The sequence below is a fragment of the Neofelis nebulosa genome, chromosome 13, assembly GCF_028018385.1.
Source record: "Neofelis nebulosa isolate mNeoNeb1 chromosome 13, mNeoNeb1.pri, whole genome shotgun sequence".
NCBI classification, from domain to species: domain Eukaryota; kingdom Metazoa; phylum Chordata; class Mammalia; order Carnivora; family Felidae; genus Neofelis; species Neofelis nebulosa.
Genome location: NC_080794.1, coordinates 66,078,383 through 66,094,421, shown reverse-complemented (window position 1 = coordinate 66,094,421; position 16,039 = coordinate 66,078,383). Strand labels below are relative to the sequence as shown.

The window sequence follows — 16,039 nt, the reverse complement described above, 5'->3', positions numbered from 1 at the left end:
CTTATGCTTTGGCTCTCTCCCACTCTAACCTCTTTTTTTTTTCCCCCTTCCGCTCCCCCATGGGTTTCTGTTAAGTTCCTCAGGATCCACATAAGAGTGAAAACATATGGTATCTGTCTTTCTCTGTCTTATTTCACTTAGTATAACACTCTCCAGTTCCATCCACGTTGCTACAAAGGGCCAGATTTCATTCTTTCTCATTGCCATGTAGTACTCCATTGTGTATATAAACCACAATTTCTTTTTTTTTTTTTTTTTTATTTAAAATTTTTTTTTTTTTTTTTTTAATTTTACAACGTTTTTTATTTATTTTTGGGACAGAGAGAGACAGAGCATGAACGGGGGAGGGGCAGAGAGAGAGGGAGACACAGAATCGGAAACAGGCTCCAGGCTCCGAGCCATCAGCCCAGAGCCTGACGCGGGGCTCGAACTCACGGACCGTGAGATCGTGACCTGGCTGAAGTCGGACGCTTAACCGACTGCGCCACCCAGGCGCCCCCAAAAAATTTTTTTTTTTAATGTTTATTTATTTTTGAGACAGAGACAGAGCATGAACGGGGGAGGGTCAGAGAGAGAGGGAGACACAGAATCTGAAGCAGGCTCCAGGCTCCGAGCTGTCAGCACAGAGCCCGACGCGGGGCTCGAACTCATGGACCATGAGATCATGACCTGAGCCGAAGTCAGACGCTTAACCGACTGAGCCACCCAGGCGCCCCTAAACCACAATTTCTTAACCATTCATCAGTTGATGGACATTCAGGCTTTTTCCACAATTTGGCTATTGTTGGGAGTGCTGCTATAAACATTGGAGTACAAGTGCCCCTATGCATCAGTACTCCTGTATCCCTTGGGTAAATTCCTAGCAGTGCTATTGCTGGGTCATAGGGTAGGTCTATTTTTAATTTTTTGAGGAACTTCCACACTGTTTTCCAGAGCGGCTGCACCAATTTGCATTCCCACCAGCAGTGCAAGAGGGTTCCGTTTCTCCACATCCTCTCCAGCATCTATAGTCTCCTGATTTGTTCATTTTGGCCACTCTGACTGGCATGAGGTGATATTTGAGTGTGGTTTTGATTTGTATTTCCCTGATGAGGAGCGACGTTGAGCATCTTTTCATGTGCCTGTTGGCCATCCGGATGTCTTCTTTAGAGAAGTATCTATTCATGTTTTCTGCCCATTTCTTCACTGGGTTATTTGTTTTTTGGGTGTGGAGTTTGGTGAGCTCTTTATAGATTTTGGATACTAGCCCTTTGTCCGATATGTCATTTGCAAATATCTTTTCCCAGTCCGTTGGTTGCCTTTTAGTTTTGTTGGTTGTTTCCTTTGCTGTGCAGAAGCTTTTTATCTTCATAAGGTCCCAGTAGTTCATTTTTGCTTTTAATTCCCTTGCCTTTGGGGATGTGTCAAGTAAGAAATTGCTACGACTGAGGTCAGAGAGGTCTTTTCCTGCTTTCTCCTCTAGGGTTTTGATGGTTTCCTGTCTCACATTCAGGTCCTTTATCCATTTTGAGTTTATTTTTGTGAATGGTGTGAGCAAGTGGTCTAGTTTCAGTCTTCTGCATGTTGCTGTCCAGTTCTCCCAGCACCATTTGTTAAAGACACTGTCTTTTTTCCATTGGATGTTCTTTCCTGCTTTGTCAAAGATTAGTTGGCCATAAGTTTGTGGGTCTAGTTCTGGGGTTTCTATTCTATTCCATTGGTCTATGTGTCTGTTTTTGTGCCAATACCATTGCAGCATGATTAAAAACAATTTTTTTTAAGATTTTATTTTTAAATAAACACAACCCCAAGATCAAGAGTCCCATGCCTCTCCAACTAAGCCAGCCAGCCACCCCTCCAGCATGTTTTTCATCTCAGATAATTGTAGGTGTCATTTTTAAATGTTTGTACTAATTTTATCATCTGTGTCATTTATGCAATTGATGGATTTCTCTCCTCATTATAGGTCATATTGTCCTATTTCTTTGAATGCTAATAATTTTTGATTGAATGTCAGACAGTATAAATTTTACCTTGTTGGTTGCTGGATATTTTTGTATTCTTATGAATATGTTTAAACTTTGTTTTTTGGCATGGTTGAGGTACTTGGAAGCAGTTTGGTCCTTTCAGGTCTTTTAACTTTTGCTAGGCAGGATGAAAGCAATGTTTAGTCTTGATGATTTTGCCCCACACAAACCCTTCCAACTGTACTCTACTCAATACTGTGTTAGTGATGAGGTTTTTCATTCTGGCTACTTGGGATGGGAACTCTTCCCAACCTGCATGAGCTTCAGAGATTGTTTCCTTTTAACTCTGGTTGGTTCTTTTTCAGGCTTCAAATGGGTTTCTTCACCCGTGTGTACTAATCATTATACAAATGAAGATCAGAGAGCTCACCTTCTGCACATCTCCCTAATTTAAAAAGAAAAAATGTTAAGAAGTAGCCTTTTGTGAATATTGAGATTTTTAAAAATTGGAATTTCCTTAAGACCTCAACAATTTAAAAAAACCTCAACAATAAACAAATTTTATTTCCCTTGCTTTATTGGATGGACCATAATTACAGTTGAAGTCTTGTTTTAATGCATGGCTATTCTGATTTCTCTTAATTTACCATAGAATACAAATTTCATATCTGAGTGTTAAATACATGTAAGTTATATTTCTGGTCCTCTTCCCAATCTCTATTCCAGAAATCATTGATGTTCCATCATAATTCTCACTTCTAAATTTCTCCCTTTTTGGTCCACAAAATGGTCCAGATTTGTTACATGAATCTTTTTTTATTAAAAGAAAAAATCCTTATAGTATGTCTAGATTTAATTATAATAGTCTAACAAATAACTTCCTCTCAAGTTAATTTTAAACTTTAATAAGGTTTTAACTAGAGGGGCACCTGGGTGGCTCAGTCGGTTAAATATCTGACTCTTGATTTCGTCTCAGGTCATGGTCTCATGGTTCGTTCATTCAAGGCCTACGTCAGGCTCTGCACTGACAGTACAGAGTCTGCTTGGGATTCTTTCTCCTCTCTCTGCACCTCCCCCCCCCTCTCTCATGTTCATGCCCTCTCTCTCTTGCTCTCTCATAATAAATAAAGAAAAAAGATTTTAACTAGAATCTTTTATAAATACCAGTACTGTTGTTCTGTAAACAGTGTTTGGAGATCATGGTTACTTTAAAAACTCACAGACCTAAATATATATTCAAAAGAATTGGAGACTGCTACGTAAATACATTGTACCTGTTCATAGCAGCACTATTCACAGTAGCCAAAAGGTGGACATAGTCCAGACATCCATCAATTGTGATGAATTGTGATAAATACGTACAATGGAAACTTGGTACAATATGGATGAAATGAGAAATATTATGTTAAATGACAGAAGTCAGACACAATAGGTTACATGTTACATGATTCCATTTATATGAAATATCCAGAATAGATAAATCTGTCGAGACAGAACCCAGATTGGTGGTTGCCATGTTGAGGGCTAAGGGGGATGAGGGAGAAACTGCTTAAAGTGTAAGGGGTTTTACTTTGGAGTGATGGAAATATTTTGGAACTAGATAGAGGTAGAAATTGCACAATGTTATGAATATGCCATTGACTTATTTTTTATTTTTTGACTTTATTTATTTAAAAGATTTTATTTAAAAAAAAATAAAATAAAAAATAAAAGATTTTATTTTTAAGTAATCTCTACACCCAAAGTGGTGTTTGAATTTTTTTTTTTTAATGTTTATTTATTTTTGAGACAGAGACAGAGCATGAACGGGGGAGTGTCAGAGAGAGAGGGAGACACAGAATTGGAAGCAGGCTCCAGGCTCTGAGCTGTCAGCACAGAGCCCGACATGGGGCTCGAACTCACGGACTGTGAGATCATGACCTGAGCCGAAGTCGGATGCTTAACCGACTGAGCCACCCAGTCGCCCCCCAAAGTGGTGTTTGAACTCACAATCCTGACATCAAGAGTCACATGCTCTTCCAGTTGAGCCTGCCAGGTGCCCCTGACTTATTTACTTTAAAATGGTTTAACTTTTTTGAATTTCACCTCAATGAATTATTTAAAAAAAAAAAAAAAACCTACAAAATTTAAAAATTGACTTAATGTCGTAAGTGACATCAAGAGTTGGGCGCTGAACTGAACTGACTGAACCACCCAGGCACTTCTGTGGCACTCCTTTTTTTTTTTTTTTTTTTTCCCCTAAATATTTTATTTTGAGGGCACCTTGGTGACTCAGTCGGTTGACTGACTCTAGATTTCAGTTCAGGTCATGATCCCAGGGTTGTGGGATTGAGCCCTCTGTCGGGCTCCACATTGAGTGTGGTGCCCTCTTGAGATTCTCTCTCTCCCTCTCCCTCAGTCCCTCTTCCCCACACTCTCTCTCTCTCTCTCTCTCTCTCTCTCTCAAAAAAAAAAAAAAAAAGATTTAATCTCTACACCCTACCTTGGGTTCAAATTTACAGCCCTGAGATCAAAAGTTGCATGTTCCAGGGTGCCTGGGTGGCTCCCAGTTCGAGAGAGTTCGAGATCCTGCATCAGGCTCTGTGTTGACAGCTCAGAGCCTGGAGCCTGCTTCTGATTTTGTGTCTCCCTCTCTGCCCGTCCCCTGCTTGTACTCATGCTCTCTCTCTTTCAAAAAAATAAACATTAAAAAAATTAAAATAAAACTTGTATGTTGCACTGAGCCAGCCAGGCTCCCCATGCTCACCTTATTTTAGATGTTTATTCTAATAGGTAAAATGCTTTAGTTTTTTTTTTTTTTTTTTCTAGTCCATAGTCTTTAATACCAGCTGAAAGATAATTGTAGAAAAATTTAAAAGCATGCTATAATTAGAAATCAGACATTCATTACTTGCAATTCTACCCCCATTGATTGAGCTTAGTGTGTTGATTAGAATTAAAGAGTTGCTGGGGTGTGTGAGTGGCTCAGTGGGCTGAGTGTCTGGCTCTTGATCTCAGCATAGGTCATGATCTCACAGTTTAGGTTTGAGCCCCATGTTGGGCTCCACCCTGACAGCAAGGAGCCTACTTAGGATTCTCTTCCTCTCTCTCTGTCTCTGTCTCTGCCTTTCTGTCTCTGTCTCTCGGCCCCTCCTGTGCTCTTGTGCACACAAGAGTGCGACCACTTGCACTCTCTCTCAAAAATAAACATTAAAAAAAAGAGAATTAAAGAGTTGCTTACTTTACATATTTTGAAACCTATATTAACTGAAAATTAATATATTTTCACAAATCTGTTGTCTAGGTCTCTTCTAGAATCTAGGATTGAAGTTAGTTTTTATTGGCAGTCATGCTTAATTATTTGGAATATGATCTGTCTGGATAGAAATTAACATATGAAATTATTTTTGTAAATTGACATAGTTTAGAAGGGTAAGTATAATTTTTCAGTATATTTACCATATTCAGTATATTTAAATAGATAATTATATCAGTAAATTTGCAATCTAGAGTTTTTCTGATTTTTAAAAAAATCAGATAACAGTAAATAGATACCAACATTAAGCTACTAAACTACTGATTTTCTTTTCTAGAATTCAGCATACAATTGAAATAAAATGTCAACCTCCTGGAGTGATCGGTTACAGAATGCAGCGGATATGCCTGCTAACATGGATAAGCATGCCCTGAAAAAGTATCGGCGAGAAGCCTATCATCGGTAAGTATTTTGTCTGTTTAATCCTCAAAACAGCTCTGTAAAGTGGGCACATATTGTCCTCATTTTACAGATGATGAAATTAATGTGTAGAGAAGTTAGGCAATTTACATAGATTATAAGGCCAGTTTATGGTTCAAACCTAGTCTAGAGTCTAGATTTTTAAGCGCTAGTACACCATACTGCTGCTGCTGTGTTTTAATATATCTACTAATAAAAGTCCTTAACTGAAGAAAGTCTTCAGCTGCTGGAGAATTGTACCTTAGTTAACATTTTTTTAATTTCTTTAAGAGAGAGAGAGAGGGAGAGAGGGGGAACACGCAGGAGGGAACATGCAGGAGAGGGCAAGAAAGGGAGACACAGAATCTGAAGCAGGCTCCAGGCTCCAAGCTGTCAGCACAGAGCAGGACGCAGGGCTAAAACCCATGAACCGTGAGATCATGACCTGAGCTGAACTCTGATGCTCAACTGACTGCCTGAGCCACCCAGGCGCTCTGTACCTTAGTTAATAAGAGTGAAATTCTTGGGGTGCCTGGGTGGCTTAGTAACCAACTAAGAGCCTCCGACTTTGGCTCAGATCATGATCTCACAGTGAGTTCGAGCCCTGCATTGGGCTCTCTGCTTTCAGTGTGGAGCCCACTTTGGATTCTCTGTCCCCCTCTCTGCCCCTTTTCTGCTTGTGTGCATGCTCTCTCTGTCTCAAAAGTAAGTAGAAACATTTAAAAATAAGAATGAAATTCTTATTTGATATTTGCTACAAACTGATTATAGTTTTTAAATAGATTTTTTGAAATTGTCTCTCCTGGCTACTGTGTATTAGATTGAATGTGGTAATGCTGAGTATTAGCAACATTTATTATCTTAAGACTAATATTTTCTCTAAATCCTTTTAAAAATCCTTTAAAAGTTTAAAATGTAAATATTTTTATATGCCACTTTTAATGGAGTCAATTAAGTGGCTGTTTCTCCCTAAACCTTCAGTAGCCAAAATACGTAGAAGTACTGTGTTTAGAAATCGTTTGTTTTTAGACAGAAATTAGAAGTTTACATTTTCTATAAATTAATAGGATACAAAGTCCTGGTCCCTACTAGAACTATCTGGCTTCCCATCTTGGGTAAGCAAGGTATAAGTAGAAAGAAATGCTGGTGTACTGGTAGTGCTAAAAAGTTGTATGGGAACTCCAGGAACCGACAACAACTCATAATTACTCATTTGTTTCTAGGTTGGAGGAAAGAGGAAATATACAGGTGTTTTATACTTGTTCAGTTATTTGCTTAGTGTTTATGCTGCATACATTTGGTTATGATGTAACATGTTTGTCAGTAGAAACAGGGGCTAGAATTGTGCAATGAAGAGAGATCATCGAGTAAACATCACATGTCCTAATTGTATGTAGTATGTCATATATAGCCTGAGTGCTTCTGACTCATTTAGAATGATATTTCCTGTAAGATTGTAGATTGGCTCTGCACCCTATAGCCTTCATATAGTAGAGTACAATCTGAAATAATAGAAACAGGAGAAAAACATCTTCAAGGATTTGAATTTTTAGATCACTTAAAACATTTTTTTCCTTTTTATTGTGGTAAAGTGTACACATCATATAGTTTACGTCTTCACTGTTTTAAGCATATGGTTCGGTGGTTTTAAGTACATTCATACTGTTGTGCAGCCATCACCAGTATCCATCCCTCTAACTTCATTTTGTAAAATTGATACTATACTTATTAAACAATAACTCCCCTTTCCTCCTCCAGCCCCTGGCAATCACCATTATACTGTCAGTCTTTATAATTTTGATAACTCCAAGTATTCATATAAGTACAATCATACAGTATGTCTTTTTGTGACAGACTTATTTCAGTTAGCGTAGTGTTCTCAAGGTTTATCCATCTTGTCGTATATTGCAGATGTTCCTTTTAATGTAGAATTTGGGTTCTTGAATTTTTGCAAGTATTTGCTTTTGTTAATTAAAAATTTTTAATAGAAATCATTTAAAAGGAATTTATTTTAGTTTTCTAGTTAAATAAGTTTGTAGAATATTCTGTTTCTAGGGTTTTTTATTAAAGACATTTATTGGAGTTGGTAATTTATCACTGGTTGAATTAGGTAGACTCTGATGATCATTTATCATAAACTATACACTGTGTGATGCTTTAGAATTCCCTTTTTAGAAGAAGCTAAATATTTTTAGTTAAGTAAATAGACATCTAACTTCTGGCTTTTTTCTTGCTAATATTAGTCTTAAAAATGATGGTCATGAGTCATTTTTAAGAAACTGGCCTTCAGAATGTATGACTATTGTACGTCTTTCATTTCCTTATGGTTATTGAGTCTTCTAGGCTGAAGATAATTATCAAGCCAAACCCTTCATTGGAATAGTTTTGCTCTATGGTCAGAAGATAGGCTGAGTTGCTCAGATGTTACAGTGGCTTCAAGGAGGCAAGTTAGACAACTACCTCTTAGGTAGTTCCTTGTTTAACACTGAGAATCTGATAGTGATCAGTATAGATCACAATTTGTATCTATCAAATCCAAGAATGGAACAATTAGATTTTGCATCTTCTCTCGACGTTGACTGTGCCCAGGGTGCTGAAATCAGGTATTTGTTTCTTTCCTTTTAAATTTTGATGATTATAGTACAGAAGAATTTCTGTAAGTAAGTTGGTTCTTTATGAATATAGCTTATGAATTCAGCAGTGGTTTTATCATGTTGAACTGAGGTCTGATAAACAATTGGGCCTGTGAATTTTTGGTTAAGCAGTCTTTTGCCTTATTTTAAAAGACCTTGTAATCACTTTGTCTTTAAGTTCTTTATATTTTTCCAAAATGATTTTTTAAATTGAAATTTAGGCCTCCAAAGCCATTCCAGTGCTTATTTAAACCTCTCTAATTTCTTCTCTACTCAGAGTTAAATTATTATATATGTTTAAGGAGTAAAAAGGTATTTGTGTACCTATATAAAATTATTTTGTAGTATTTGTAGCTTGGCACACTGGTAGAATTAGAAGTGTTTATGATTTTTTTTAACTGCAAGTTAAAAACAAGTATCAGGTTTTATACAGAGGGAGACTGCCATGTTGATAAATTTTAATTTCTTTCTCACTTAACCACTTAGTACATATCACATGAATGTCATTCAGCGTTTTAGTTGTATCGTTGATTAAGCTGAATTAACCTGTCATTTTAGTATGGGTTTTAATAGTCAAATGGACAAGTTGATAAGATTTCAATAGCCATCTTATGAATTGAAAATCACATGGAAGAGAGAGGTCCTCAGAAATGTCAAGCAGCTGTGTTCCTTAAATAATATACAGATGGCATATATCTTGTCAGAATAAGAAGAGTGAGGTCGAGTTATCAGAACTGTGTTAAACTTTTTTTGTTAGTATATCATTCTAATGCTTTGAATAGTGTTTCATATTCCTAGGGAATGGCAGATAAGGATTCAGGAGCTGGGAAGGGTTTTTTTCACCCTATTTTTTTGCCTAAAATATTAGCTCTGAAGAATCCCATTCAACAATAAAAAAGAATGAACTATCAATACACACAACTTTGCTGTATCAAGAAAATTATGCTGAGTTAATAAAGCCAATCTCAAAAGTTTGCCTAGTACATGAATCCATCTCTATAACATTCGTGAAATGACAAAATTATGGAGATTAAGAACAGTAGTGTTGCAAGGAGTTAGGGATTGGGGTAAGTGAAGGGAGGTGAGCATAGCTGTAAAAAAATAACACAGGGAATCCTTATGATTGGAACTGTTTTGTGTCTTGACTTCAGTGATGATTACATGAAGCTACATACACATGAATGCATGTAAAGCTGGTGAAATCTGGATAAAGTTGGTGAATTGTATCAATATCAGTTCCCTGGTTGTGATATTGTACTGTATTTATGCAGGATCTTCTCCTTGATGGAAACTAGGTGAACGATATAGAGGAATCTTTCCGTGTTATTTCTTGCTACTGCATATGAATCTAGAATTATCTCAGCATGAAAAGTTTAAAAAATTTCAGTGATTTACCTTTTTTTTTTTTACATCATAGGTATTCCTGGTCTCTTCTAAATATAAGTTCTCTTCATAATGTGTGGTGATCCTACTTTATGGAATACAGATTCTCTAAACTTTATTGTTCAAAAAAAGATACTGGATCCTAAAACATTCTCAGTTTGTTTCTCTGCTTCCATTCCCTTTATGCTTCTTCCAAAAACCTACCTAAAAGTAAAATAGAAAAGTGGTGGTGGCAGTGGCAAGGAGGAGAGAGAATAAGAGATAGCAGATCTAAGGGGCACCTGGGTGGCTCGATTGGTTAAGCGCCCGACTTCGGCTCAGGTCACGATCTCACGGTCCGTGGGTTCGAGCCCCGCGTCGGGCTCTGTGCTGACAGCTCAGAGCCTGGAGCCTGTTTCAGATTCTGTGTCTCCCTCTCTCTGTGACCCTCTCCCGTTCATGCTCTGTCTCTCTCTGTCTCAAAAATAAATAAACATTAAAAAAAAATTAAAGAAAAGAGAGATAGCAGATCTTTGATTTAATGAAATCCATAGAAAGAAACTCCGTTTGAAGACATGTTACTCATATTTAGATAGCATATTTCACCTTCAAGGACTCTTGTGTATGACTTCTTTTATTCAAAGTAATGTTTGAGAGATAGATTCATCTATATTTTTGTGTGTATCAGTAATTTGTTCTTTTTTATTATTCTGCCTTCCATTGTTATCAGTATACCACAGTTTGTTCATCTATTTTCTGTTTATGAACCTTAGAGCTTTTTGGTTTTTAGCTATTAAGTATAAGGCTGCTGCGGACTGAGAAAATATTTGTAAATCACGCATCTGTTAAAGATTTCTTTCCAGAATATATAAAGAACTTAAAAATTCAACCCAATGAGGAAATGGGCAAAAGACTAATTCTTCACTACCGAGGATATATGGATGGCATAAAAACAAAATAGCCATTAGCTCTAACAGTTTGTTTGTTTTGTGGATTTTTTAGTGATTCTACATATAAGATCATGTCATCTGCAAATAAGGATAGATTTACTTCTTTTCCAATTTGGAGGCCTTTTTTCTTGCCTAATTTTGGCTATCATGTCCAGTACAGCGCTGTACAGGACTAGTAAGAGTAAACATCCCTTTTCTTTTGCCTCACCTTAGGAAGAAATCTTGCAATCTTTCATCATTTAGTATGATGTTAGCTGCAGGTTTATCATAGCTGTCCTTTAATCAGGTTATGAAAATTCCTTTTTATTCCTAGTTTGAACTTCCTTTCTAGTTCTAGTTTGTTGAATGTATTTATCATGAAAGGGTGTTGGATTTTGTCACATGCTTTTTTGTGTCTATTGAAATGATCATGTGGTTTTTGTACTTAGTTGGATTTGGTTTGCTGGTATTTTGTTGAGGATTTTTTTTTTTTTTTTTATCTACATAGGGATATTGTTCTATATTTTCTTTTTCCTGGCTTAGGTATTGAGATGTACTACTGGCTCAACTCTGATGGAAAAATTTGAGAAAGATTGGTGTTAATTTTTATTTGAACATTTGATAGAGTTCACCAGGGAAGCTATAAATTTTCAGCTTTGTTGGACGATTTTTTATTTTTACTTTAAACAGTATTTATTGATATTCACTTTATGAAATACATACAAGGTCATGAATATAACCGGTTTATACAACCAAAAAAGATTTTTCAAATTCTCTTTCTTAAATTGAAAAACACAAGAACTATGTCAATATTTGGATATACCAGCATCCATATTCAGCATCAGGACAATGTGAATAACTTAATGTTCACATCTCCTTCTTCTCTCATACTTCCTCTGTCACCCCTCCCCTCCAACTTGCTTAAATACAAAAGGCTTCCATCTATCTGAAGTAGCCAGGGCTACTTGTGTCTGTACACTGTTTAGCCCAGGACTGAGGTTGCCTGTGCTGTTGGAAGATTTTTTTTTTTTTATTACTGACTTAATTTCTTTACTTATTATTGGTTTAGTCAGATTTTCTATTTCTTCTTGAGTCAGTGTTGGTAGTTTGTGTGTTTCTAGGTATTTGTCCATTTCATCTCTTTTACCTATTATGTTGGCATACAATTGTTTATAGTATTCTCTTCTATTTGTTTTTATTTCTTTAAGGTCAGTAGTAATGTGTCTGCTTTCATTTATGACTTTAGTAATTTGATTCTTTTTTTCTTCATTCTAGCTAAATGTTGTTATATTGTTGAAACCAACCTTTGGTTTCATTTACTTTTCTCCAGTGTTTTTCTGTTTTGTTTTATTTCTACTCTGATCTTTATCGTTTGCTTCCTTCTGCTTGTTTTTTGAGTATAATTTGCTCTTCCTTTTTGAATTTCTTAAGGTAGAAGCTTGGGTCATTGCTTTGAAATGTTTTCTCTCTTTTAATAAATGCGTTGTAAAGCTATAAATTTACCTCTCAGTACAGCTTTCACTGTATCCCCTAAATTTTGATATGTTGTGTATTTTTGAGTGATCTCTGAAGTATTTTCTATGTTCTCTTATGATTTCTTTTTGACACATCAGTTATTCAGGAATGTGTTGTTGAATTTCCACGTATTTGTGAATGTCCCACAAACTTTTTGCTGTTGATTTGCACCTCATTCTTATATAATCTTCTATATGTACTTGACAAGAAAGCATGTTCTGCTTGTTTTGGGTGGAGTATTCTAGAGATGTCTACCTTTATTTGTCAAAATTATTTTCACTGAGTACACACATTCTTACATATATTTTTGAAATCATGAGTTTGTACTATTCTAATTCCAGTTTTTCCCAATAAGTTTCTTTCTTGTTTACTTTTTTTTTTTTTTTTTTTTTTTTCCTTAATTTTAGTTTTAAGTAATCTCTACACCCAGCAGAGGGCTTGGGCCTGCAACCGTGAGATCAGGAGTTAGACGCTCTACTGACTGAGCCACCCAGGTGCCCCCTTGTTTACTTTGATTTCATGAAAATATCTGTTGTTCTGTAAAGAGAACCCCGAATCTTCACAACATCAACATCTTTACTCATTTGCTCATTCTAATAATACATCTAGAATAGTTTCATAATTGATTTGCTCATACCATAACAAACAAACTTTTAAAAAGTTCAGAATTTGGGGTGCCTTGGTGGCTTAGTCAGTTAAGTGTCTGACTCTTGATTTCAGCTCACAGTTTGTGAGTTTGAGCCCCACATTGGGCTCTGCACTGTCAGTGTGGAGCCTGCTTGTGATTTGCTCTGTCTCCCTCTCTCTCTACCCCTCCTGCTTGCTCTCTCTCACACTGTCTCAAAATAAATAAATAAACTTAAAAAAATTTTTTTAAATAAAAAAAATAAAAAGTTCAGAATTTGTTGCATTACTTTTGCTTTCTTACTCTACCCTGCCAGTGACTAATAGTATGTAATCAGATGCCTGTTTTTTTAAAGTTATTTGGATTAGTTCTTTTTTGCTCTTTTTCTATACACTATGGTTAGGGTAGTTGTATGCAGTGAAATTAGGTTCATTTGTTTACTTTTTACTTGTATTTTTTTCTTCTTTCCATTCTTACGGATTTAATTGTATTATTTATCATTTAATATATAACGTTACATAATGCATCCTGTTTTATAACATCATATGTTATTCAATATACTAGTACTGAGCTTAAGTTAAAGTTACACAAAAGGCATATCAGAAGTGTCAGTCTCATATATATTCCTCCTCAATAACTTTGGATATATTTTCTTTCTTTTTTTAAAAATATTTATTTATTTTTGACAGAGAGAGAGAGACAGCATGAGCGGGGGAGGGGCAGAGAGAGAGGGAGACACAGAATCTGAAACAGGCTCCAAGCTCTGAGCTGTCAGCACAGAGCCTGATGCAGGGCTCAAACTCACAACCTGCGAGATCATGACCTGAGCCGAAGTCAGATGCTTAACTGACTGAGCCACCCAGGCGCCCCCAAGGCTTTTTAAAAGAGAATTTTAGGGGCACCTGGGTGGCCCAGTTGGATGAGCATCCAACTGTTGATATTGGCTCATGTCATGATCCTGGGTTGTGGGATAGAGCCCCATGTCTGGCTCTGTACTGAGTGTGGAGCCTATTTGGGATTCTCTCTCTCTTCCCCCCCATCCTTCTCCCCCAGCCCCCCCCCCTGCCCTTTCCCTACTTGTGCTCTCACTCTCTCTTTAAAATTAAAAAAAAAAAATTTTAATTGTTAATAGATCCATTCAGAAATTAAATTATTTCAGAAGTTAAACACAATAATCCCAAATTTTAATCTATTTATTTATTCATTTATTTTTATTTTTTTATTTTTTTTATTTTTTTTATTTTTTTAATGTTTTATTTTATTTTTGAGATGGAGAGAGACAGAGCATGAGCGGGGGAGGGTTAGAGAGAGAGGGAGACACAGAATCCGAAGTAGGCTCCAGGCTCTGAGCTGTCAGCACAGAGCCCGACGCGGGGCTCGAACTCACAGACGGTGAGATCATGACCTGAGCCGAAGTCGGAAGCTCAACTGACTGAGCCACCCAGGCGCCCCTATTCATTTATTTTTAAACTTTTATTTTTGAAAGAGAGAGAAAGAGAGAGTGCCAGAGAGGGAGGGGCAGAGAGAGAGGGAGACACAGAATCTGAAGCAGGCTCCAGGCTCTGAGCCGTCAACACAGAGCCCAATGCGGGCTTGAACCCACAAACCGTGAGATCATGACCTGAGCTGAAGTCGGATGCTTAACTGACTGAGCCACCCAAGTGCCCCCCAAATTTTAATCCCTTAATTATTTTTTTAGCAGTGTTTAAAATTATTTAGGTGATAGACAAGTAAATTCTTTTTTGTTTTTAATGTTGGCTTATTTTTGAGGAGAGAGAGAGCACAGGGAAGGGGCAGAGAGAGAGAGGGAGACAGAGGATCCAAGTAGGCTCTGAGCTGTCAGCTCAGAGCCCAGTTGGGGGCTCGAACTCATGAACCGTGAGATCATGACTTGAACCAAAGTCAGATACTTAACCTACTTGGCAACCCAGATGCCCCTAAGTAAATTCCTTTTTTTTTTTTTTTAATGTTTGTTTATTTTTGAGAGAGAGAAAGAGTGGAAGTGGGGGAGGGCAGAGAGAAAAACAGTATCCAAAGCAGGCTCCAGTCTCTGTGCTGTCAGCACAAGTAAATTCTTTTTTTTTTTTTTTTTTTTTTTTTTTTTTTAAATTTTTTTTTTTTTTTATTAATGTTTTTTATTTATTTTTGGGACAGAGAGAGACAGAGCATGAACGGGGGAGAGGCAGAGAGAGAGGGAGACACAGAATCGGAAACAGGCTCCAGGCTCCGAGCCATCAGCCCAGAGCCTGACGCGGGGCTCGAACTCACGGACCGCGAGATCGTGACCTGGCTGAAGTCGGACGCTTAACCGACTGCGCCACCCAGGCGCCCCAAGTAAATTCTTATTGTACAATATTCAGGAGTACAGAAATGCAGAGTGGAATATGAAAGTTCCCCTTCACTTTCCCTTTCATCCTCATACCTCTTTCTCACAGGTGAACACCATTAGTAGTTTGGAGATCATCTTTGTAGTCCCTTTTCAATACATTTAGAATACATGCATATGTGTGCATTAAATTTTTTTTTTTTTTTTAACATTTATTCATTATTGAGAGACAGAGAGAGAGAGCACAAGCATGGGAGGGGCAGAGAGAGGGGGAGACACAGAATCTGAAACAGGCTCCAGGCTCTGAGCTGTCAGGACAGAGCCTGACTCAGGGCTCAAACTCACAAACTGTGGGATCATGACCTGAGCCAAAGTCCGACGCTTAAACTGACTGAGCCACCCAGGTGCCCCTGCATATGTGTGCTTTAATATGAACCTAGTCATTTATAGATTCTGGCCTTTTCATTCCTGATAATACTAGTCCAGGCTCTGGTCCTCATTGTCCTGGATTACTACAGTAACCCCAATAGATCTCTTTGCCTTGTTCTCTTCAAATCCATTTTTTTTTTTTTTTTGGTTGTTTTGTTTCCTAAATTCCACATAAGAGTGAAGTCATACGGTATTTGTCTTTCTAAGACTTGCTTACTTTGCTTAGCTTTATACTCTCTAGCTCTATACTGTCTATACACTATACTGTCTAGCTCCATGTCGTTGCATACAGCAAGATTTGAATCTTTTTTCATAGCTGAAAATCTATTTTTAAAATCAAATTATCACTCTGATTAAAACCTTCAGTGGCATCACATCCTCTGTGCAATGGGATAAATTCTAAGCCCCTTAACATAACATTTGAGGTCCTGTAAGACTGACTCTTTTCTTTTCACTTTCATTTTGAGCAGTTCCCTGCCTCAAACTTTATTCCATTAATTCTGAGTTGAGTCTAGGGTTGTTGTTGTTTTTTTCTACACATCCTAATGTCTGTTAAGTTGCTTTTCATTCTTAGTTCCTC

The 16,039-nt window shown here is 37.1% G+C and overlaps 1 protein-coding gene across 4 annotated transcripts in view; it reads left to right on the top strand.

The window, feature by feature from the left end:
• The window catches only part of NT5C2 (5'-nucleotidase, cytosolic II), a 101,431-nt gene that overhangs the window by 21,264 nt on the left and 64,128 nt on the right, over nucleotides 1–16,039 (top strand). For 3 of the 4 annotated variants that reach the window (XM_058697642.1, XM_058697643.1, XM_058697644.1), the window contains one exon: nucleotides 5,519–5,643. In XM_058697642.1, coding sequence (XP_058553625.1) covers nucleotides 5,543–5,643 — 101 coding nt within the window. In that variant the 5' untranslated portion in view covers nucleotides 5,519–5,542. Of the gene's footprint in view, nucleotides 1–5,518; nucleotides 5,644–7,915; nucleotides 8,244–16,039 lie in introns of those variants that run through there. The other variant, XM_058697641.1, reaches the window with a different exon arrangement.